The sequence below is a fragment of the Haematobia irritans genome, chromosome 3 (assembly GCF_050003625.1).
Source record: "Haematobia irritans isolate KBUSLIRL chromosome 3, ASM5000362v1, whole genome shotgun sequence".
NCBI lineage: Eukaryota > Metazoa > Arthropoda > Insecta > Diptera > Muscidae > Haematobia > Haematobia irritans.
The window spans coordinates 79,399,922-79,426,075 of NC_134399.1; the positions used below are offsets into that span (position 1 = coordinate 79,399,922).

The following is a 26,154-nucleotide window of genomic DNA, read 5'->3' on the forward strand; positions in this document are numbered from 1 at the left end:
CGGTAGTGACTCCAAATCGCGATGATAAACAAAATACGCGATCCCGGAGGCTGTACACGACGATGCTGACGAAGTTTGACTGCGTGGTAATGGACGACGAAACCTACGTCAAAGCCGACTACAAGCAGCTTCCGGGACAGGAGTTTTATACGGCAAAAGGAAGGGGAAAGGTAGCAGATATTTTCAAGCACATAAAACTGTCAAAGTTCGCAAAGAAATATCTTGTTTGGCAAGCCATCTGTACCTGTGGCTTGAAAAGCAGCATTTTCATAGCTTCTGGGACTGTCAACCAAGAAATTTACGTGAAAGAGTGTTTGAATAAACGTCTGCTGCCTTTCCTGAAGAAACACGGTTGTTCCGTACTGTTTTGGCTGGATTTGGCATCTTGCCATTACGGTAAAAAGGCCATGGAGTGGTACGCCGCCAACAACGTGCAGGTGGTTCCCAAGGACAAGAACCCTCCCAACACGCCAGAGCTCCGCCCAATTGAGAAATACTGGGCTATTGTCAAGCGGAACCTAAAGAAGACCAAAAAAACTGCTAAGGACGAGCAGCAGTTCAAGGCAAACTGGCTTTCTGCGGCGAAGAAGGTGGACAAGGTGGCTGTACAAAATCTGATGGCAGGTGTCAAGCGTGAGGCCCGGCAATTCGGATTTGGAAAAGCGAAAGCCTAACTGAATATTTTTCCTGAATTTTATACTAATTGAACTTGAAAAAGAAATTTAATTTGATTTTTCAAATAAACGATTTCACCGATTTACACGCGTTTTCCCTTGACCAAATTTTGACCGTATCACCCTTTACGAAAGACTGTCATCCACAATTGAATTACTTGGGTTGTGGTATCTTAAAACTTCTTAACATCGTTTTCTAAATTGTGAGTTAGTCCATACCTGGTATATATTAGACAAAAAAGTTATGTATAGGTAAGTCTACAAATAATTACATGTACTTTTGCATGGTACGTAGAGAGCCAGAATTATATCGGGGCTATATAGAATTATGAACTTGATATGGACCAATTTTTGTGTGTGGGGATAAATCGATCCCCAATTTATCTGAGGGCTATATATAATTATAGACCGATATGGACCTAGTTAGTCATGGTTGTTAACGGCCATATACTAGCACAATGTACCAAATTTCAACTGACTCGGATGAAATTTGCTCCTCCAAGAGGCTCCAAAACCAAATATGGGGATCGGTTTATATGGGGGCTATATATGATTATGGATGATATGGACCACTTTTGGCATGGCTGTTAAATATCATATACTACCACCACGTACCAAATTTCAACCAGATCAGATGAATTTTGCTTCTCCAAAAGGCACCGGAGGTCAAATCTGGGGATCGGTTTATATGGGGGCTATATAAAATTATGGACTGATATGAACCAATTCCTGCATGGTTGTTGGATACCATATACTAACATCACGTACCAAATTTCAACCGAATCGGATGAATTTTGCTCTTCCAAGGGACTCCGGAGGTAAAATCTGGGGATCGGTTTATATGGGGCCTATATATAATTATTGACCGATTTCGACCAATTTTTGCATGAGTGTTTGAGGCCATATATTAACACCACGTGCCAAATTTCAACTGAATCAGATGAATTTTGGTCTTCCAAGAGGCTCCGCAAGTCAAATCGGGGGGATCGATTTATATGGGGGCTATATATAATTATGGACCGATGTGGACCAATTTTTGCATGGTTGTTAGAGACCATATACTAACACCATGTACCAAATTTCAGCCGGATCGGATGAAATTTGCTTCTCTTAGAGCAATCGCAAGCCAAATTTGGGTGTCCGTTTATATGGGGGCTATACGTAAAAGTGGACCGATGTGGACCAATTTTTGCATGGTTTTTAGAGACTATATACTAACACCATGTACCAAATTTCAGCTTCTCTAAGTGGTTTCACTGCAATGTGGAACGCCGTTCGTACTCGGCTATAAAAAGGAGGTCCCTTGTCATTGAGCTTAACATGGAATCGTGATAAGAGAGAAGTTCATCAATGTGGTATCAAAATTGACTGAATAGTCTAAGTGAGCCTGTTACATTGGGCTGCTACCTAACCTTACCTAACCTAACCTAACGTAACCTAATATCAGAACTAAGGAATATGGGTAAAATATTATAATGGATACAACTAGTACGCTTCAGATTATATGGAAGAGGTTCGAAAATCAGCAGAAATGTATATGCTGCAAATTGAACGCATGTTATTATTATTTGGTATAGAGCTAAAAGTTCTATTTATTTTTAGTCTGGAAGTTGGCTTATAAATTTGATATAAAGTAGACGTCCGTTGCTGTTTTAAAATCTAGGTGTGTGTGTAAACGTACATACATACATATAATTATCATCTAGTAAGAAGAAACATTAAAAATTGGTTTGCAAAGACTTCATGTAAGAAACATTTTCAAATACGCCTTTTTGAACATGACGCTTAATGATAATAACATGTCATTTATATTTTTCTGAACTATTTATTGTTGAACAAAATCAACAACAATGGCCTAATATATTACAATTTAGTGCGCTGACAACGATATATCTAGGCACATAAATTAATGAAAATACCACCAAAACCATGGAAATACGTAGACACAAAGAGCGAAAAAACGTAACTATTTAATAGCTGTCTTTGGCAATGCGTGAACTGAATAATTTGACTAAATGATATGTTACGTTTAATTTTTTGAGCATGCGCGTTTAAGATATCGGACGCTTTAAGCTACATTTTAAATGCAGTCTTCGTAGCTCCACCACTACTAATTGTTTTGACGCACTGACAGTTGTGGCGGTACATAGAGGTAGTGGAATTCATTTAGAAATAACTCACAATACGTCGCTTAATTGTTTGAAATAAAAAAAAACAAACTGAAAAAACGTCCAACAAAATAAAACAAAAAAGTACTAACCTTAACCTTGTTGAGTAAATGACTTGAATACAAATCTTTTGCGAAAATAATAATTATTTTACTTTGTATAATCGTTAAACAATACCAAAAAATTCTTTAAGAACCATAAATAACGAATAGCACATGATACGATTTGGTTAATACTAAAACTGTTCTTTAAAAATGGTGAGCATGACACCACAAGGATTTATGCAGATTGGGCTTAGCGTTGGTTTCGTAGAAGTTTTCTTTTTTTACAAAGGCCGACGATGTACACACTGAAAAAACAGTGAACCCACCAGGAAAGATAACTTTCGATTAATTTTAGAAAATTTGGAACTTTTTTAGAAAATTTTAACTAAACGGTATTACAAGCGCTGGCATCACTCCGATATGGCAAAAATAAGTAAATATTTTTCGACAAATTCAAGAAAATTTATTAGACATAACTAATTTTTTTCAGTAGTTAAAGAAAATTTTGTAGTTTTAAGAGAAATCTTGGAGTTCAAAATTGCAAGAATGTCTTTAGTGACATACGAAGTTCATGATGGACACATTTTTGGTAAAATTTACAAATTTAAAGAAATAATGAACTATTTTGTAAGAAATACGAAATTAGGAAATCTTTATGCTTTATTTGTGTATAACTTTTTCCCGTTTTTTAAATCATTTAACTAACATACGCAAAAAATTATTTGACTAAAATAAACTTTTTCCAAACATAATGATTCTATGAACTAATATAAAGTTAATATGGCTTTAGTGAAATAGAGAGTTCACTTTTTTTTGAGTGCAGGAGGGATTCTATTAGATTCTGAAAAAAAGTAAAGCTACACTACTGAAAAAAGAACTAACACTAAGACCTGGTGTGTATTGATCAGTCCCATTTCTGGTCAAAACGTATGAAACTGGGTTTATCATATACTGCACCCAGAAAAAAGTGCCTTCGAAACTAAAGGAAAAATTCTTCATCAATATAGTTTATCCATTTTATTTCCATTAAGGTAAATTATTGTGAGAAATAATAAAATTTACTCGTTTCAGTAAAAAAATCCTAAACTGTAAGCAGTTAGGATTAGTTCATTAACTAGAATAAGGCATGGAATTTTACTCATACTATTTTCTTCGCTGGGTATAAGAATTTACTACTGAAAAAGAAAATTTTATTCACCGATAACAAAGCATTCGTAAAAATAAACAAAAACCGAACTAAAACCAAGTTTCCTCAAAATTAGTAAAATTTCTTATAAAATGATAATTGCGACTTCCTTTATAATAGAAAGTTTTTCATACATACGAACAACACTTGGCATAGAAAAATATTTTAGTTCATTCGTACTATGAAGTATGCAATCCTTTCAAAACTTAAGGAAACACACTTGTTAGAATATAGGAAATTTTCCTAAATTTCTATTGTAATCGATACCTGTCATCGTAATCGATGTGTTTGCGCGTGGGTGTAATCGATATATTTGCGCGTCGGTTGTTTTTTTAGTTGGAATCGCGTTGTTTTGGTATACGGAGAGAATGTTAAAAAATAACATGGTAAAATAATATAATAAATAACAAATAAAATATATAAAATATTTGTTATTTTAAATTAGTGAGAAAAATTTTCGATTTTTGAAAATAAATCTATCAATGTTCGTGATGGCGTATAAAGAAAGAAAACACCAGCAGAATAACAACCCTTTCATTTGTCTTCATTTTGGAATCTTCAATTATCAGGTAATATTCAGTGACACTAACCTTTTGCAACAAAAATGTTTTATGATTTTTTATATTTGTACACTGAAAAAACAGTGAACCCACCAGGAGGAAAACTTTCGGTTAATTTTAGAAAATTTTGAATATTTGTAGAAAATGTTAACAAAACAGTATTATAAACTTTGGCATCACGCCGATGTCATAAAAATGAGTAAATATTTTTCGACAAATTCAAGAAAATTTATAAGATATAACTAAGTTTTTTCACGTGTTAAAGAAAATTTTGTAGTTTGAAGGAAAAACTTGGAGTTCAAAATTGCAAGAATGTCTTTAGTGACATACGAAGTTCATGATGGACACATTTTTGGTAAAATTTACAAATTTAAAGAAATTCTGAACTATTTTGTGGAAGACACGAATTTAGTTAATCTATATGCTTCATTTGAGTATATTTTTTTCCTCGGGTTTAGTTAATTTAACTAACGTACATAAAAAATTATTAGAGTAGAGGAAACTTTCTCCAAACATAATAATTCTATGAACTAAAATAAAGTTAAATTGGCTTTAGTGAAATAGAGAGTTCACTTTTTTTTGAGTGTAGGTATTGAAATTGTAAAAGGAGAACAAAATCGTTAGGCAGCAACTTATTAAAAGTGAAAAGTACAAGAAGAAGAAAAAGTGCGTTTTACAGTTGATAATATCACACGGAAATTGGAAATAGTGGAATAATAAACTAATATTTCAAAGATATTCGATGCTGTTGATTCTTAATAAATATATTCAATATATTAATAAAACATGTCTTTTATTGAAGATAAAATTGCTTATAGAAATAAATAAAATTGTATTTAAAAACGAAGGTAAGCAGTTCTAATTATGAAGTAAAAGTTTTACCACAAATGTGTAAGATTTGTCGAAATGAATGAAAAAATTTCAATAAAATCATTCCATATATGAATTCAAATTAGTTAAATTTTTTCATTCTGTAGTATAGTGGTATATAAATATAGGAAAATGTTAACTAATATATTGAATGCATTATTCCTAATTTCTACGAAAATCACATCGTTCAAACAAATAAAAATGTCTTTGGCGCTATACGAAGTTCAACTTTCTTCACAATGAGTTCATTTTAACTTAAAGAAGGGGTCACTTTTTTCTGGGTGTGAAAAAACAGTGAACCCACCCGGGAGAAAAATTTTAGTTTAGTTTAGAAAATTTTGGTTATTTTTAGAAAATGTTAACTAAACAGTATTACAAACGCTGACATCGCACCGATATCACAAAAATAAGTAAATATTTTTCGACAAATTCAAGAAAATTTCTTTTTAATTTGTTTTGTCGATAAAGTCGATAAACTTTTCAAGGAAGTCGTATTGTCCTTATAATTAAGTGATTTCACTTAAAAATGGGTATCATAACATGAAAGAAAAAATGTTTGGCCTAAGGTCAACTTGACTTTAATAAATCAGAAAAAATCTTTAAATTTAATCAAATTGTATTTAAATTTGTTGTCTTTTTGCATCATGACTACAAAGCAAAAAATCGTTCAAATATAGGCGCTACACCAAAACATGGACCGATACGGACCATTTTCGACACACCTCTTTATGGTCCTAAGATACGTCTATATTTCTAATTTCCGGCAATTTGGATAAAAACTACGGATTCTAGAAGCCCAAAAAATAAAGTCGGGATATCGGTCTATATGGGGGCTATACCAAAATATGGACCAATAGGCATAATTTGCGACACACCTATTTGTGATCTTAAAATACCTGTAAATTTTCAATTTCAAGCAAATCGGCTAGAAAATATGTTATAGTCTCTAGACGCCCAAGAAGTGAAACCGAGAGATCGGTCTATATGGGGGTTATACCACAAAAAGGACGGATACACCTCAATTTCGGCACACATATTTGGGGTCCCAAAATACCTCTAGATTTCCAATTTCAGGCAAATCGGGTAATAAATACAGTTTATAGAAGCCAAAGAACAAAAATCGGGAGATCCGTCTATATGGGGGCTATACCAAAACATGGACCGATACGGACTATTTTAGACACACTTCTTTAAGGTCCCCAAATACCTCTAAATTTCCAATTTCTGGTAAATCGGATAGAAAATACAGTTTCTAGACGTCCAATAACAAAAATCGGGAGATCGGTCTATATGAGGGCTATACCAAAACATGGACCGATACGGACCATTTTCGACACACCTCTTTATGGTCCTAAAATAGCTATAGATTTTCAATTTCAGGCAAATCGGATAGAAAATGCAGTTTCTAGACGCCCAAGAAGCAAAATCGGGAGATCGGTCTATATGGGGGCTATACCAAAACATGTTCCGATGGCACCATTTTCGGCACACCTCTTTGTGGTCCCGAGATTTTCAATTTCAGGCTAATTGGACAAAAACTAAATTTTTTATAAGCCCAAGACCCCAAATCGAGAAATCGGTTTATATGGGGACTATATCAAAACTTGGACCGATCAAATTCCTAGATAGGCTATCTACGAACTTGACCTGCCAACAACCAAAAAACGAATCTGTACCAAATTTCAGGACGATAGCGCAATTATTGAAGGCTGTAGCGTGATTATAACAGACAGACGGATAGACGGACATGCTTATATCATCTTAGAATTTACCCTGATGAAGAATATATATACTTTATATAGTCGGAAGTCGATATTTCGATGTGTTACACACGGAATGACAAACTTATTACACCCCCATCACCATTCTATGGTGGTGGGTATTATCAAATTAAAGAAGCCGCATTTTTGGCTCGGAATCAATACCAAACTCTTTAAGAGAAAATCAACATCATTGGATCCGGGTAAACATTTTTTGAGTGCACTACCGATTTCAGGATATTTAGAAATACCACATATACTTTTAATCGAGATATATCGATGTTTTATAAACAGAACGGCAAATTTTGTGTACTCTACGTCTACAAACGAATAAGTTGGCAATTTTTGAATGCTGTTACTTGATTATGAAATACAGGCGGCCACTTCTATTGTCGTAGATTTCGACTCCGATCAAGAAAGTATTAAATTGTAAGGCAATTTTTGACGCGTTAAAAACAATTTTTTCTCAGACCTATCTATGGGCAACAAATTCTTTGACAATTTTTGAACAACTTTAATATTCATTATTTAGTCGGATATTAATTTTTTTCCTCGTATTTTTCAATTTTCTGAATATATTCACACAATATCATAGAATTAATTAGTGAAAAATGCTTAAATATTGTTCTAAAATACCCACGTATTAAAAAATTAATTTTAATTACATATCACCACTCCACTGTCCAAATGTACATTATCTACTCAATGTTAGGATCATTTGTCATCGAAGCACTCCTAAAATGTTTATCTGATATTTTTCTGACACTCTTCTGTGAAGTTTTGTGAGATTATCAATTGGAAAAATCTCTCATAAGTCATGTAGTAAGCATTGTGTTGGTTACCACTTGCAAACATATAATTATTTTCAAGGAAAATACTCGTAATCGTACGACAATGTGGTTTTTCATTCGATTTCATTGCCACCAAATGTTTTGTTCACACAACCAAGAGACCTCTGTCCAGTTAAATGTCATGTTCAAAAATTCTAAACACATATTTATTGTTTATGGTCGATGTCTTTTTAATATGTTCTCAACTACAAAAACAAAAACAAGTAAATCGAAAAATCGAATGTTGTGCCTTGTGTTAAGAGTTCGAAATGGTATAAACTTGCGTCTTTTTTGTACCCTCCACCATAGGATGGGGGAATAGCAACTTTATCATTCCGTATGTAACGCATCGAAAAAATATATATCCTTTTGATATATATGCTTCTTGAGGTATCGGATGCCTTTAATTTCATACGATTTGGTTCATATCCATCCAATTATATATAGCAGGCATAGAAACCTTATTTTTTAATTCTTGAGAGTTTTGCAGTGGCAAATTTCATGTAACCCATTTGAAATTTAGTATGGAATGTTAATATATACCCTCACGATAAAAGTTGTTCCGTGTCGGTCCATAATTGTATATAGCCTCCATATAAACTGACCCCTATATTTGACTTCTGGAATCTCTTGAACTAGCAAATTTCGTTCAACCCGCGTGAAATTTAGTTTAACAATGTTGGTATATACTCTCTACCTGGCATTACATACATAAAATTCGGCCTAGCCGAATATACTTGTCATGCCTATGCCCTTGTTTGCATTTGGCGATATGTCAAGTTTGTTGCTTAAGTCTTTTGTTTTGCATTTAATGTACTTTACATTTCGGTAGCATATAAGTATTTGTGTAAACAATATGAACTGTGTGACTTGAATACCGCATACAGCTTAAGGCAATGGAAGAACTTTTTGTATTTATGGTGAATTGATATAAAAAATGAGATTAAATATTTCTTAGATTGTTGTAAACAAATTTTGGATATTTAAATCTTAATGGAATACTAAATATGCTATAGAAAGATTTTAGAGCTGTCGAATTTTAAACAGACCGCCATAGAATAGTGATGGAAAAAGTAAATCTGCCGTATAAAATCCCTATGTTTCTGTCGATATACCGTTTGCCTTTCTCCGTCCGTCCACGTATATGTTTGCAACACCCAGAAAGAGACTAGATAGACACAAAAAGCTCAGAGCCGGTCCCTAAGCACGGTTGCCATAGTTGGCAGAATTCTACCAAAAATGGTAGAATAATTACTGTTTGGTAGATTGATAGAATTCGTGATATTTTGTAGGTCTTCCAACTAAGAGGTACTTCAATTTTCTATAGAAATAAAATTTCGACAACAATTCCTATAGAAGTAAAAATTTTCTATGGAAGTAAGATTATGACAAGATTTTCTATGGAAGTAAGATTAAAAAAAAAAAATTCAATAGAAATAAAATTTTGACAACATTTTCTATAGAAAAAAAAATTGACAAAATTTCCTATAGAAATAAATTTTTGACAAAATTTTCTATAAGATATACAATTTGGACTAGGTTAGTTTAGGTTAGGTGGCAGCCTGACGTATCACTTAGCCCGATGGCTCACTTAGAATATTCAGTCCATTGTGATACAACAGAGGTGACCGGACTAAATTTTCTTTAAGAAATAAACTTTTAACAAAATTTTCTATCAAAAATAAAATTTTTACACAATTTTCTATAAGAAATACAATTTGGACAAAATTTGCGTAGTAATAATATTTTAACGAAATTTTCTATAGAAACAAAACTTTGACAATATTTTCTGTAGAAATAAAATTTTTACAAAATTTTCTATAGAAATAAAATTTTGACAAAATTTTTATTGAAATAAAATTTAAAAAAAAATTGTATAGAAAAAAAATTTGACAACATTTTCTATAGAAATAAAATTTTGAAAATTTTTTTATAGAAATAACATTTTGACAAAATTTTCTGTAAGATATACAATTTGGACTAAATTTTCTATAAGAAATAAAATTTTGACAAAATTTTATATCAAAAATAAAATTTTTATACAATTTTCCATAAGAAATACAATTTTGACAACATTTTCTGTAGAAATACAATTTTGACAAAATTTTCTATAGAAATAAAATTTTGACACAATTTTCTATAAAAATAAAATTTTGACACAATTTTCTATAAAAATAAAATTTTGGCAAAATTTCTATAGAAATAAAATATTGACAAAATTTTCTACAAAATTAAAATTTTGACAACATTTTCTATTGAAGTAAAATTTTTAAAAAATTTCTATTGAAATAAAATTTTGAAGAAAATTCTATAGAAATAAAATATTGAAAAAATTTTCCATAGAAATAAAATTTCGATAAAATTTTCTATAGAAATAAAATTTTGACAAAATGTTCTATAGAAATAAAATTTTGATAAAAACTTCTATTAATATATCTTTAAAAATTGTAATTTTCGTGTTATACCTCATTCACATTAGGCTCGAAATCTATTAAAAGTTGATTTGAAATCCCTTATTTATAAGGCAAATGACAGTTGAAATCTAGTTAAAGTGGATTTTGGAAGTGTAATGTGAATGAGGTATTAGATCATACTATCAAAGTCCTTTGTGAATAAGTTCTTTCTTTTTGTAGAAGTAGTAACATTCCCTTACTGATACAAGCTATAATCTTTGCTTTTAAAATTCGACAAATTTAATATTATATAATATTGCAAATGTTGAAATAAACTTCTAAAATAAAAACATTTTTCTCGAAAAACCACATTTTTCCATACTAACTACAAAGAAAAGAAACTTAAAAAAGAACTTGCTTGTTTTGATCATTTGATCTCTTTTTGATCTCTAGTGAGATGATTCAATATGGGTCTTATACGTTAATTTTCGTAGGGAAATTACATACGGAAATTCCTTCTAAAATTGAACCATTTCTCATCACCACTGGGGATCTTCTCATATAGCTACAATCCCTTAGTCTTAGTTTTCGATTTCCGTTTGTGGATTATCTTCTCATATAACTACGATCCCTTAGTCGATCATGAATTTAACATGGGCTTGTCATAGGGCGGATGTCCACCTTTTCAACAGCCGTCGCACTGAATTTGCATCACATCTTAAGAAGTGATCCGAATTCAGTGTTTTGGATGTGAATTATAAAATTACGTGATATTTTGGCAAATCAATAATTGTTATTTTTTTACGATTTTAATGCATTCTAACGCTTGTTTGAAACGTTTGTCCTCAAATATTTTCAAAAATGCGCAACTTTTTTAGAATTGATTTAGCATTTTTTTTCGACAAAATTTAAATAATTTGTACCATTTTCTTAATGCTTAATGTGTTTTTTAAGATATTTGAAACAAAAAAAAAAATAGAATTCCCCATTAAAAATATGAAACAAGCGAGTTTTAAAAAATCGAATGAAAAGAACTTCCCATTCAGTTCGGAAGTGCTTTTAAAGCTGTGCCTTTAGACAACTTCCAAATTTTTTGCTGGAACAGTGGTGCCATTGGGCAGTTAAATCTAGAGATTTTTTAGAATTGCAAACACTTTTTTCCAAATCTGTTCTGACGTAAATGTATGTATATAGGAGTATAAACCTAAAGCACCCAAAACATTTCAAGGATTTGAGGTAGTATCGAAAATGGAGATCTACAAAATGGTACTCTGCCTAACATTTTTCTTGGTTTATACATGGCGAAATGAGCACTAACAAGCGAATTCGAAGCTCCATATAAATACAAACCGATCTGTCTGAATGTTTTACGAAGTTCATACGAAAACCAGCATGTTCGAAATTTAAAGAATATTGTGTTATAATTGCGTCAACTGAGACCAGGTCAATGACAAATACATAAAGCTGCTATATCTAAATCTGAAATGAATTTTGGAAAATCAGTAGTGATTACCTTTTAGTCAATCTAAGAGCCTGTGCCAAATTTGAGAAAGGTCTGACTTAAATTGCGAGCTGTACCTAGAACATAAAAACATGAGAACACAGAAAGACGGACAAGCGTATATCGCTAAATCAACTTAGAAATTAATTCTTATATAACTAAAAGATGGGTCACAGGTCTTACGTACAAGTATACAAACTTATTATATTCTGTATCACGGTAGTAGTGACGGGTTCAATTAATCTAAAGGGTGATTTGTTAAGAGCTTGATAAATTTAAAAAAAAAAAACGCATAAAATTTGCAAAATCTCATCGGTTCTTTATTTGAAACGTTAGATTGGTCCATGACATTTACTTTTTGAAGATAATTTCAATTAAATGTTGACCGCGGCTGCGTCTTAGGTGGTCCATTCGGAAAGTCCAATTTTGGGCAACTTTTTCGAGCATTTCGGCCGGAATAGCCCGAATTTCTTCGGAAATGTTGTCTTCCAAAGCTGGAATAGTTGCTGGCTTATTTCTGTAGACTTTAGACTTGACGTAGCCCCACAAAAAATAGTCTAAAGGCGTCAAATCGCATGATCTTGGTGGCCAACTTACCGGTCCATTTCTTGAGATGAATTGTTCTCCGAAGTTTTCCCTCAAAATGGCCATAGAATCGCGAGCTGTGTGGCATGTAGCGCCATCTTGTTGAAACCACATGTCAACCAAGTTCAGTTCTTCCATTTTTGGCAACAAAAAGTTTGTTAGCATCGAACGATAGCGATCGCCATTCACCGTAACGTTGCGTCCAACAGCATCTTTGAAAAAATACGGTCCAATGATTCCACCAGCGTACAAACCACACCAAACAGTGCATTTTTCGGGATGCATGGGCAGTTCTTGAACGGCTTCTGGTTGCTCTTCACTCCAAATGCGGCAATTTTGCTTATTTACGTAGCCATTCAACCAGAAATGAGCCTCATCGCTGAACAAAATTTGTCGATAAATACATTTCGAACCGAACACTGATTTTGGTAATAAAATTCAATGATTTGCAAGCGTTGCTCGTTAGTAAGTCTATTCATGATGAAATGTCAAAGCATACTGAGCATCTTTCTCTTTGACACCATGTCTGAAATCCCACGTGATCTGTCAAATACTAATGCATGAAAATCCTAACCTCAAAAGAATCACCCTTTATTTATAATTAAAGCCAATACCAGAAAAAAAAATTCTATCATTACTTGTGGAAACATCGATATGCAAACTCACTTCATAATAGAAATGAGCATTTAATAATTGTCAATTTACTCCTTCATTGTTAATTTATGAATTCCCGTCATCCATTACTGTCGAAAATGTCACATGTCTCACACTGATATAATTTACATGAATCGCATTTAGTTTAGTCCATACGGTCCAGTCATATCAGTTCCATTTCTTTTATGTGTCGATGTTTACTGGTTTCTATTCAAAGAACAATGTCCAATTGAAAAAATATGGGATTATATTTCCGTATGATTTTTCGTAATTTTGAAAATGGAATAATCGCCATTGCATTGACATGCGAATAAATAGTTCAACAACTGGTCACGATTTAGCAGCTATTGTAGTGTCACACTGTGCTCAATTCGCAATTCGATAATGCTTGACATTCAACATAGAATTGTGAGTGTTGGTCTATTTTGTGTTAGTTCCCATTTGTCAGTGTCTTATTAAATTACATTTAAGGAAATTTATCCATTCCATTAAAATATTAGCGGTATATATTTCTCATTGGAAATGCTAAGACGATTTAACTGTAATTCATGCATATCTTTAGTATGTTAATGATTTGCGTGCTACAGTTTGTTCTGTTTTCTAAGGATATGTATCATAATCAAAATGTCGATTTAAAGAACCAAGCTGAAAAAAAAACTTATAAATTAAAAATTGTTTCCTAGAATCAAGTACGCAAAACTCAAATTTAAAAGAGTAAAAAAGTCTTAAATGTATCCGTACTTCTTTGGCTCAGAATCAATACCAAAATCATTAGTGTATCACTGTTTTTTTTTTTGTGAACCCCATATGGCAGTGAACCCTATATGACACCAAAGCCAAATTAGTTCTATTTTAGTTTATGGAATAATTATGTTTTTAGAACATTTCCATGATATTATTTTTTGTGTACGTTAGTTAAGTGAACTAAAAAAATTATACACAAATGAAGCATGAGGATATACTAAATTCGTGTCTCCCACACCCACCCATCTTAAACTTCATATGGTACTAAAGACATTTTTAAAATTTTCTCTAATTTTTTCATTCAATCTACGAAATGTTTTTGAAATTTTCGCTAAATATTTACTTATTTTTGTGAAATCGCCGTGACATCTGCGTTTGTAATACAGTTTAGTTAAAAATTTCTGAAGTTAACTTAAATTTGTTTAAATTAATCAAAATTTTCCTTGCTGGTGTGTTCACCGTTTTTTTATGTTAATTCACTTTTGGGTCCACGAATAAGTGTTCCAAATACGGTTTATATCGGTCCATGTTTTTGTATAGCCCCCATATAGACCCATCTCCAGAAGTGACTTCTTAGGCTCCAGAAATTAAAAATCTAAAAGTATTTTACATCCTATTTGTGAATGTGCTCAATATGTCAATATGCTTTTTATGGGTCCAACTTCATCCAGCCGCCATATATACCGATCTCTAGAGTGTTCTTCTAGGACTTCAAAACATCGTAATTTTTATTCGATTTGAAATTGGAAATCTAGAGGCAGTTTATTTCCATAATTATATTCATAAAAAGTTTACTTGGATCGAAAAAATTTGACTTTCCAATAAGGATTTTGTTAAACATACGGCTCCTTTAAAATAAAAACATTTTTAGACCTATCTAGCTTTAAATCTAGCATCATTAAAAAATAGATCTCTTTTGTGGAATTTTCATTCTCCTTGCCGCTATATTAATAAAGTTTTTCATGTAGTTTTAAGATAAAAAATCTAAAAATTCAACATTTCAAATAATCTTGAACGAAAAATCCCAAAATTGTAAAATTCCAAAGGTCAACTTAGAAAACAAAACATTCCAAATTACTTAAGGACAATTTCTTTAAATTAAAAATGCTTTTCTGTAGGAAAATTTCCCTTACATCAAAGACATTGGACTTTCTTTTAATTAAAATTTCATTATTTTAAAGAAATTTGTCCTTTATATTATTGCATGTCCTGAAATTTAGATAAATAAAGATAAAATGGTTAGCATGCCCGCCTTGCATACACAAGGTCGTGGGTTCGATTCCTGCTACGACCAAACACCAAAAAGTTTTTCATCGGTGGATTATCCCACCTCAGTAATGCTGGTGACATTTCTGAGGGTTTCAAAGCTTCTCTAAGTGGTTTCACTGGAATGTGGAACGCCGTTCGGACTCGGCTATAAAAAAGGTCCCTTGTCATTGAGCTTAACATGGAATCGGGCAGCACTCAGTGATAAGAGAGAAGTTCACCACTGTGGTATCACAATGAACTGAATAATCTAAGTGAGCCTGATACATCGGGCTGCCACATAACCTAAACTAAATTTAGATTCAGTGTATATAAACGAATATCCCGATTTGGCTTCTTGGGCACCGCAATTTTTATTAAATTTGCTTGAAATAGGAAAAAAGTTCAGTTGCATCAAAATACTTTAGCCAAAGATGTGGCTTCTTTAAAATGAAGATATGTTTAAGGAAAATCTATAATCCGATATATAAGCCATATATAATTAAAAATTGGATACAGTTATAATTTATCCAATTTCCATTCTCTTTTAGCGATATATTAACAAACGTATTCACAAACAAAAAAATCTTCGTTTAAAACTCCAAATTATAACAGGTACTTAAAAGAAAGTTTTCTTAATTTCAAAGATGTGAAAATCTCAAAACAAATCTTAGACCGATTTGGATTTTGACTTCTGAAGTCTCATGGAAGAACAAGATCCATTTGCAATTTGGATCTCTTTTTACCGCGCGAAAATTGTTTTATATCGTTTCATAATTATTTACAGTCTGCTCTATATAAATCTGCCTTTGTCTGTAAACTCTATACACCGAAAAAAAGCGTGCACATTTCCAAAGATTTTGTCTTTACTTTAAAAATTTTGGTATTGATTCCAAGCTATAGAAGCAGACAATACAAGTAAGTATACTTTTAAGATGTAATTCTCTTTTAAATTTGGGTTTTGTGTACTTGCTTCTAGGATACAATTTTAAATATTTCGTTAATTCAGCTTTTTTTCTTCATATGCTATCAAAATCCTTTAAAAACGACTTAACGACAACTTTATTTTCCAAATTCAGACTCGACTTCCTGTAGAAATTATGCTATGTTTCAAGTTAAAAACGTCTTTAAAAGAAAGTGTTAAAAAACATGTCCTATATTTGAACAATTTTTTGCTTTGTAGTCAAGATGCAAAAAGACAACAAATTTAAAGACAGTTTCATTAAATTTAAAGAATTTTTCTGAATTATTAAAGTCAAGTTGACCTTAGCCCAAAATTTTTTTCTTTCATGTTATGATACCCATTTTTAAGTCAAATCACTTAATTATAAGGACAATACGACTTCATTAAAAAGTTTATCGACTTTTGGAGACGGAAAAAAATTATATATTAGAGAAATGCGTCTTCTATGCTAAGGAAAATTTGCATTCGTATTTTAAAGACATGAAATCTTTGACCTCACGACAATATTTTTTTCTGTGTAATTATTAATTACAGTCTGCTCTATATAAAGCTGCCTTTGTCTGTAAACTCTGTATGGATGAACTTCCCACTTAGAAGACAATGTAACGAAATTTTAGCACACATTGCAATTCGGTTAAAGATTTCTTTAATCGAATTTTCTGTGCAATCCATGGTGGAGGGTACATGAGATTCGGAGGGTACTTGTTCAGTGCACTTTATACCGTACGCTTTAATTTCGCAAGTTTCACCATTCTTTTCTATTTGTTCATGCATTTTCTACTAAGTGACAAGACTTTCCAATTCTGTTAATTACACTGAGAAAAAGCCTACTCGGTTCCAAAGATTTTGTCTTTACTTTAAAAAATTTGGTATTGATTCCGAGCCAAAGAAGTGGAGAATACAAGTAAGGATACTTTTAAGACACAATTCTCTTTTAAATTTAGGTTTTGTGTACTTGCTTCTAGGAAGCAAATTTAAATTTTTCGCTTTCTCAGCTTTTTTTCTTCATATGCTATCAAAGTCCTTTAAAAACGAGTTAACGGCAACTTTATTTTCCAAATTAGGACTCGACTTCCAGTAGAAATTATGCTATTTTTGAAGTAAAAAACTTCTTTAAAATAAAGTTTTGAAAAACATGTCCTATATTTGAACTATTTTTTGCTTTGTAGTCAAGATGCAAAAAGACAATAAATTTAAAGACAATTTCATTAAATTTAAAGAATTTTTCTGAATTATTAAAGTCAAGTTGACCTTAGCCTATAAATTTTTTCTTTCATGTCAAGATACCCATTTTTAAGTCAAATCACTTAATTATAAGGACAATACGACTTCATTGAAAAGTTTAACGACTTTTGGACAAGGAAAATAACTTTATTTTAGAGAAATGCGTCTTCTATGCTAAGCAAAATTTGTATTCGTATTTTAAAGACATGAAATCTTTGACCTCACGACAATATTTTTTTCAGTGTATATTCTGTGGCAACAATATAAAATAACATCTATGTTTTAACACCAAGTCAATTAACCCCGGTTGAATTCCCCAGATTTCCAATCAATTTCATTATAATTGATTTTTCAAAAACAAGACGAAGATGGAGATGTTTCTGTTATACCCAAAATAACCTTGATTTCCATTGTTTTAAGGAGAACATGTCACAATCGTCTAAGTGTATATAATTGCAAACATTAAAGCAAATAATCATTACCAAAGAATGGGTGTCATGAAAATTAAATAAAGTAACCAACATTCACAATAACGAAAAAAATACATTTCTGTTTTGTTCTTAATGACCACATTATAAGAATCTCAACATAGCCATATAAAGGGTGATTCTTTTGAGGTTAGGATTTTCATGCATTAGTATTTGACAGATCACGTGGGATTTCAGACATGGTGTCAAAGAGAAAGATGCTCAGTATGCTTTGACATTTCATCATGAATAGACTTACGATCTGCCACAACGTCGAATTTTCAGTGAATGGGCCCTAGAAAAGTTGGCAGAAAATCCGCTTTTTTATCGACAAATTTTGTTCAGCGATGAGGCTCATTTCTGGTTGAATGGCTACGTAAATAAGCAAAATTGCCGCATTTGGAGTGAAGAGCAACCAGAAGCCGTTCAAGAACTGCCCATGCATCCCGAAAAATGCACTGTTTGGTGTGGTTTGTACGCTGGTGGAATCATTGGACCGTATTTTTTCAAAGATGCTGTTGGACGCAACGTTACGGTGAATGGCGATCGCTATCGTTCGATGCTAACAAACTTTTTGTTGCCAAAAATGGAAGAACTGAACTTGGTTGACATGTGGTTTCAACAAGATGGCGCTACATGCCACACAGCTCGCGATTCTATGGCCATTTTGAGGGAAAACTTCGGAGAACAATTCATCTCAAGAAATGGACCGGTAAGTTGGCCACCAAGATCATGCGATTTGACGCCTTTAGACTATTTTTTGTGGGGCTACGTCAAGTCTAAAGTCTACAGAAATAAGCCAGCAACTATTCCAGCTTTGGAAGACAACATTTCCGAAGAAATTCGGGCTATTCCGGCCGAAATGCTCGAAAAAGTTGCCCAAAATTGGACTTTCCGAATGGACCACCTAAGACGCAGCCGCGGTCAACATTTAAATGAAATTATCTTCAAAAAGTAAATGTCATGGACCAATCTAACGTTTCAAATAAAGAACCGATGAGATTTTGCAAATTTTATGCGTTTTTTTTTAAAAAAAAGTTATCAAGCTCTTAACAAATCACCCTTTATAAGAAACTCTGTAGATATGAACAAACATTCTCATAAATTATCCACGGTTTGTTAGCACAACAAATGGATATGGTGTCTACAGTTGCTGTGGCATGGAATCCTCCTCTTCACAATGATGATCTCAGATGACTACAGAAGTTTTTAAAAAAGTTTTTAAAAAATTAAAAAATAAGATACGCTGGTAGAACATATGTCTGAAGTTGTTGTGATTCGCTTAAGTGTTTAAGAAAATTAACAAAGGGGTGGCGATGCCTGTACAGCCATTTGCCACCATATTTTTGATGGATGGTTGCACGGACGGACGGATTTATGATTGGACACTCTTAGATGTGAATGAACCAAGAGGTCAAATAAACGATTTTCTTTAGCAATCTAAAAACCAGAAGTATTTTCGAAATTAATTTCTACATCGTCATGATTACGATGACTAGAACATAGTAGGAACCGTCTAATTATCAACCGGAATATATAAATCATATAAGCAATTTTTTTTCGGAGTTATAATTTGATTAAAACATTTCTATTTATGACAATAGGCATTGCTATAATTAAAGTACAAAGTAAATTTTGTGTTAGCTGTCATAAACACGGAAGGGAATTTGTTGTAGAAATCAAGATAAATTTGTAAGAGTAGATTAAAACCTTTACACGACTGGTCAAATAGTTCCCTCAAACACTAACAAAAAAATATAGCCTTAAAAAGGAACCAATAAATATCCGAAATATTAGGATAAAGGCGAGTCTGAATTTAAAAATATATAAAAACAAGTATATACAGCAGTAAGTTCGGCCGGGCCGAATCTTAAATACCCAACACCATGAATCAAATATTAGGGTTTCCTTTGAAATTTCAGGAGGGCTTGAGGACACTTCCCGAAGATAAATTTAAAGATTTCACCTATTGAGGACTATATCAGATTCTGGACTTATAAGAACCATTTTTGTTTGAGTTTTGGAGGAATCATTAACATCTCCTGTAAGTGCGTAAGAAAATTTAAAATAACGTCTTGATTTGAAATCTTAAATCTGTAGATTTTCACCCGAAAAGTAAAATCTGGAAATTTTACATTGAGAAGCAATTTTCATGATCAGTGCGCCTTCTATACCCTCAAAAACTGAAGTCGGTCTATATGGAGGCATTACCAAATGGACCGATAAAAACTTAATCCGATACACGTTTTTGTGAGCCTAAAATACCAGCATATTTAAAATTTAGGGCAAATCGGATAAAAACTACGGTTTCTAGGAACCCAAGGAGTTAATCGGGAGATCGTTCTTAAATATGAACCGATATTCACCGTTTTCGGCACACCTCTTTATGGCCGGAAAATACCTCTAGATTTCCAATTTCAGGCAAATTGGATAAAAACATCGGATTCTAGAGGCATCAAGAAGTAAAATCGGGATACCGGTCTATATGGGGGCTATACCAAAACACTGAACGATACGGACCATTTTCGGCACACCTTTTGATGGTCCTCAAGTACCTCTAGATTTTCAATTTCAGGCAAATTGGATCGAAACTACGGTTTTATAAGCCCAAGACCCCAAATCGGGAGGTCGGTTTATATGGGGACCATACCAAAACATGGACCGATACTCACAATTTTTGGCACACTTCTTTATGGTCATAAAATACCTCTAGATTTCAAATTTCAGGCACATTGGATAAAAACTACGATTTCTATAATCCCAAGACCCCAAATCGGGAGGTCGGTTTATATGGGGACTATATCAAAACCTGGACTGATATAGCCCATCTTCAAACTTGACCTGCCTGCAGACAAAAGACGAGTTTGTGCAAAATTTCAGCACGATTACTTCAGTTTTGAAGACTGTAGCGTGATTACAACAGACAGACAGACAGAGGGACGTCGTTATATCGTCTTAGAATTTCTCCCTGATGAAGAATATATATATACTTTGTATAGTCGGAAATCGATATTTCGATGTGTTACAAACGGAATGATAAACTTATTATACCCCCGTCACCATTCTATGGTGGTGGGTATAATAAGTTGTCATTAACACGTTTTAAAGAGTTTTGAAGAAAAAAAAAAACAGAAAAACGAATTAATTCTAATATGTTTCCTATGTTAAATGTCAAGAACACAAAACTCAAATTTTTAAGCAAATTGTGTCTTTGGTTCGGAATCAATACCAAACTTCATTAGTCTAAAGAAAATTTTTTTGATATAGGCAAGTTTGTTTTTCAGAGCAATATCGATTGCCGACAATATAGAGTGGTTGATATGTACTTCAACAAAATAAAGCGCAATATTTTGACAAAATTTTCTTTAGAAATAAAATTTCGAAAAAATTTTCTATAGAAATAATATTTTGAGTAAAATTTTCCAAAGATATAAAATTTTGATTAAAATTTTCTATAGAAATAAAATTTTGACAAAATTTTCCATAGAAATAAAATTGTGATAAAAAAAGGTTTAACAAACTTTTCGTTAGAAATAAAATTTTGAGATAAATAAAATTTTGATAAAATTTTCTATAGAAATAAAATTTTGATTAAAATTTTCTAAAGAAATAAAATTTTGATTCACATTTTCTATAGAAATAAAATTATGATAAAAAAAAGGTTTGACAAAATTTTTGGTAGAAATAAATTTTTAGAAAATTTTCTATAGAAATACAATTTTTAAAAAATTTTTAAAGAAATAAAATTTTGAGAAAATTTTCTATAGACATAAAATTTTGACAAATTTTTCTTATAGGAATAAAAATTTGCAAAAATTGTCTAAAGAAGTAAAATATTGCAAAATTTTTCTAAAGAAATAAAATTTTGCAAAAATTTTCTATGGAAATAAAATTTTGCAAAAATTTTCTATGGAAATAATATTTTGCAAAAATTTTCTATAAAAATAAAATTTTGACAAAATTTTCTATAGAAATAAAATTTTGACAATCTTTTCTATAGCAATAAAATTTTGCAAAAATTTTCTAAAGAAGTAAAATTTTTCAAAAAAAAAAAAATTAAATTTTCTATAGAAATAAAATTTTGCAAAAATAAATAAAATTCCATTATGCAGGTATAACGTATATAACGATTTGTAGGCGATTTGATTAACATTTTATTTATTTGTCACAGAGTAGCAGTGCGTGCTCGGTGACTTCGTTTTACAAGCTCTCAACTATGACTGACAGATCTATTCGATATCAACCAAAACACTGAAGTCGATAAATACTTATCGATAACAAATATAAATATTTAACATTAATGTACGGCTTAGGGATTAGCAACAGACTTAGATACTAAAAACATTCTTCAATTGTGAGTAAGTTCTCCTTTGTTGGTACAAGATAAAATGGTTAAAACATTTAAAATTCGACACATTTACAATTCGAGAGATATTTATGCAATTGTATTATATTAATATATTAATTATTGTAATTGTCGCTAATAAGAGAGATTATAATATATAACAATATTGAAATAAACTTCTACAGAAAAAAAAAATAAAATATAAAACATTTTTTTCATAGTAACCACAAAAGTGGATCCAAATCTCCAGATTATTCGTTTTTCAAATTTGGTAAATTTTTAAATAAAATTTTCTTTTAATTTAGGAGATTATTTTTAGTAGGAGTGGCAACCGTTGCCAAAATCCTTAAATATAGGTCAAAACCATTAAATACAATTAAACTTTTTTGGGTTTAAAATAGAGATTGCAATGTTGACGCAATATTCAAGAATCTTGTTATAGGAATATATTCCTGCATAAGAAGTTCCGTTTAAAAATTACTATAACGATCTGTTTATATTCATCAGTCCATTTGTTATACATAAACATTTTATATATTGCTTTTTTTTTTCTACTTGCAGATGAATTTCCGGAGGAGGATAGTGATATGCTTATGGAACCCAACGATTTTGCTCCCATAAGTATATTACGATCACAGGAGAGACAATATCACGAACCACCCACTCAACAATTTCGTCCCATCCACAGCTCTCGATTCAATGCCAGATCGGATATACCAGCTCCAGTACAACGGGTGAATCCAGCCGATTCCCATAGTCAAGCAGCACAGAATTATTATCCTCCCTTCTTCAGGGAGGCACCACCTTTAGGTCACTCTCGTCCCTATTTTCCTTTGCCTGATGCCGCTAATTCTCCTAAATATGCAGAAACTCATCCAGAAGGTAATTTGGGACCAGGTTTAGCCTCGAATCAGAGACAAGGTGGCTATGATGCTTCGATTTTAGGATCCGGAGATTTTGGAGTTATACGTGGGGGAACCTTCTATCCTGAAGAAGAAATGCCCTATCATCAAGAAGATACCATAGACTTTGTGCAAAAATACACCTACCCAGAGGAACAATTTGCCCATTTCCGAGACTTTGCCGATATAAATGTCCCCGTCGATACGGCCTTTTCACATTTCGTTGTTGTCTATCAGGCTAAAAACTCTACAAAGCCCAGCAATCATCCACATCCAAAGAATATATTCGAACAATTGGAACTTTTGGATAAGGAAAAAGCAGCCGAAGAGAAGAAACTAAAGAAATCCAAACACTCAAGTAAATCCAAAACGAAATTGGTTAAGACCAAACTACAACAGAAAAAATACAAAAAGAAATCAAGCCAAAAAGAAATCGAAGACGAACCCCTATTGGCTTTAAGTTAAGAGAGTAAAGGCAGTTGGGCACTACCAAGCAATGAAATTTAAAAAAAAACACACATTATTTTAAATTTAATTTATTAATTTTAATGAGAAAAATACACCAATAGCATTTTTTGGGATTTATGTTTTCGCCTCCATTTTTGTATTGAAAATCATCGATTATACAAAACACAAAAAACAAAACCTTTTGTTATTTTCAGCAATGCTGAAAATGGATTTATGTAATATTTTTAATTTTTTTTTTCGAAATTGTAGTTAACGAAAACTGAATATGATGTACACGATAATATTTTATTTCTTTCCTCCGAAATGAAATTTTGGACCAATGAAGTTTTCTGTTGTGGCTAAATTTGTTTTTTTTTTCAAGGTGAAATAAATCTAGTTGGATGTGGTTAACATAAACAAAGAATTGTTTAAACGTATATAAATATTTGTTAATGAACACCAAGTTGCCTAACAAGTTCTAATAGACCCTAAAGAAACAAATTTGCCATCAAAATAAAACTTCGTAGTCTAAACTTTTGTTTCGGAGAAAATAAATATTTTTTATGTTTATGTGTAATTTCTTTCCTAAGAACTACAATTAAAACCAGCAACGCTCCTTGTCAGAACCAAATATCTACGGAGACAACAGTGGTACTCGTTGTCATAAATGAGATTTTATTGCACTGCCAAAAGGATAATTGCTGGTCTCAATAACCATACCCCGAAGAATGAGACCATTGCTCTGAAACGAAATTTTTGGCGAACAAAGATTGTTTTTTGGTTATGTTTACTTTTAGACTAAATAAATTTATACAGAGGAAGCTAGACAAAGGGCGATTCAAATTAATTTAGTTGGATACGATGTCATAAATTTGGTTATCATAAATATTTTTAATATTTTAATACTTTTGCCGTGAAATTATTTACCAAAAGGAAAAGCCCTAATTTGATTGCAAGTATGGCCATAAGTGATGTGAGCTTACTTTTATTTTTTAGAATAAAAAAAATTAAATTTGTTTGTTCCAAAATTGTAGCGACTAGAGTAATGTTTGTCTCCACAAAATTTGGCTGATGAAGAAATATTTAGCGACAACCAAATTTACTTTTATGTTCTAAGAAAATAAAAGTAAACTCGCATCATTTATGGCCTTATTTGCAATCAAATTGGGGTTCTCCCTTTAAGAAATAAATTCACGACAAAAATGTTAAAATGTTACATTTAAAAAAAATTATTTTTGTATTGATCAGCTATGATGCACATTCGAGACTGTTGTAAAAAAAATTAAAAGCAACTATGTTTCGTCAAAAAGTTTTCGTTAATGGCTTGCAAACTTCATGGGGCCAGACATGGCTACAAATGCCTTAAAAAAAGAAAAATTTTATTATCAAAGACAGACTTTGTTTGTTGAAACTTTTGTTTCAGAAAAAAAAGATTATAAAACATGCTGGGTTCATCAATATTTACGTTTGAGCAATTGAAGTTTAAAGATTAAGTTAAATGTACAAAATGATTTACATATATACCCATAATTGCATACTATACATATATAAAACATACATCTAACCAATTCTGTTCCATTTTCATCTCATCTATCTTCAGCTATTCCTTATTATTTTTGCCATATACAAAATATTTTTCTCATTTATTTTCAAATTTCCAAATTTTATGAAGTTCTAGGTTGCAATCACATTTATTTTGTTTACGAATAGAGGTCATATAAGATTTCTTGAAGTTTCTCTGAAACGAAATTTTAAGTAAACAAAACTTTTTGTATATTTTGGAGACAGATAGAACCAAAATTTTGGAAACGATATAAGGACCAAATCGTTTGTCCAAAAATTTTTACACAGTTTTAGCATCTTCTAATTGAGTGAAAACTTTATTTTTTGAGTTTTTACATTCTACACCATTCTAGGCCACTGTGTGGTCAGACAATCAAACTTAGGCAATCACTAAACTATATCCATTAGATTGGTTCTTTGGTTCTAGGAGTCACATTATATAAACTAATGGACTCAGAATCTGTTCCCGAGTCTAGCGATGACTTCCCGTCCTTCTGTTGAAATCAAGCACAAACTGTCAGCACAAAAAATTTTTATTGATGTCGGCATGTTTTGCAAATGGGTCATATTGAACCACTTTGGGCCCTATTTGAACGGACATCCAGATTTGATTTCCGGAGACTCTATTGCCGAGTTGACCTGCCATTGAACATCTACACTGAAAATAACATTTACGTTTTATTAAAGACTATGCAATATATTTTGATGTTCGATTGACTCAATATAACAATTTCTTTATTGAAAAGAAATTTTAATTAAAAGAATGTTTACAATTTTTGTTTAAAACAATTTATTCAATTTTGTACACAAAATTTGGAAATTTGCGTCCCTCCGTTATGTCTTTGAAATAATAAAGGCACAGTTTCTTAAAAGTAAAGAAAAACATTTTTGAGTTAATGAACTCATCCTTAATTAACTGAAATATTGAATCTTTAGATTTAAAATAAAAACGCTTCAAATATAGGCCAAGACTTATTTTGAGGGTTTGTATCTTTGTTTTTTGGAATTAAGAAAAAAAACACGTATAT

At 31.8% G+C, this 26,154-nt stretch overlaps 1 protein-coding gene across 3 annotated transcripts in view; it reads left to right on the forward strand.

The window, feature by feature from the left end:
* LOC142229400 (uncharacterized) overlaps positions 1-23,697 on the forward strand; it is a 77,683-nt gene extending 53,986 nt beyond the window's left edge. For all 3 annotated transcript variants that reach the window (XM_075299955.1, XM_075299956.1, XM_075299954.1), the window contains exon 3: positions 22,776-23,697. In XM_075299955.1, coding sequence (XP_075156070.1) covers positions 22,776-23,581 — 806 coding nt within the window. In that variant the 3' untranslated portion in view covers positions 23,582-23,697. The remainder of the gene's footprint in view (positions 1-22,775) is intronic.
* Positions 23,698-26,154: the final 2,457 nt, after the last annotated feature.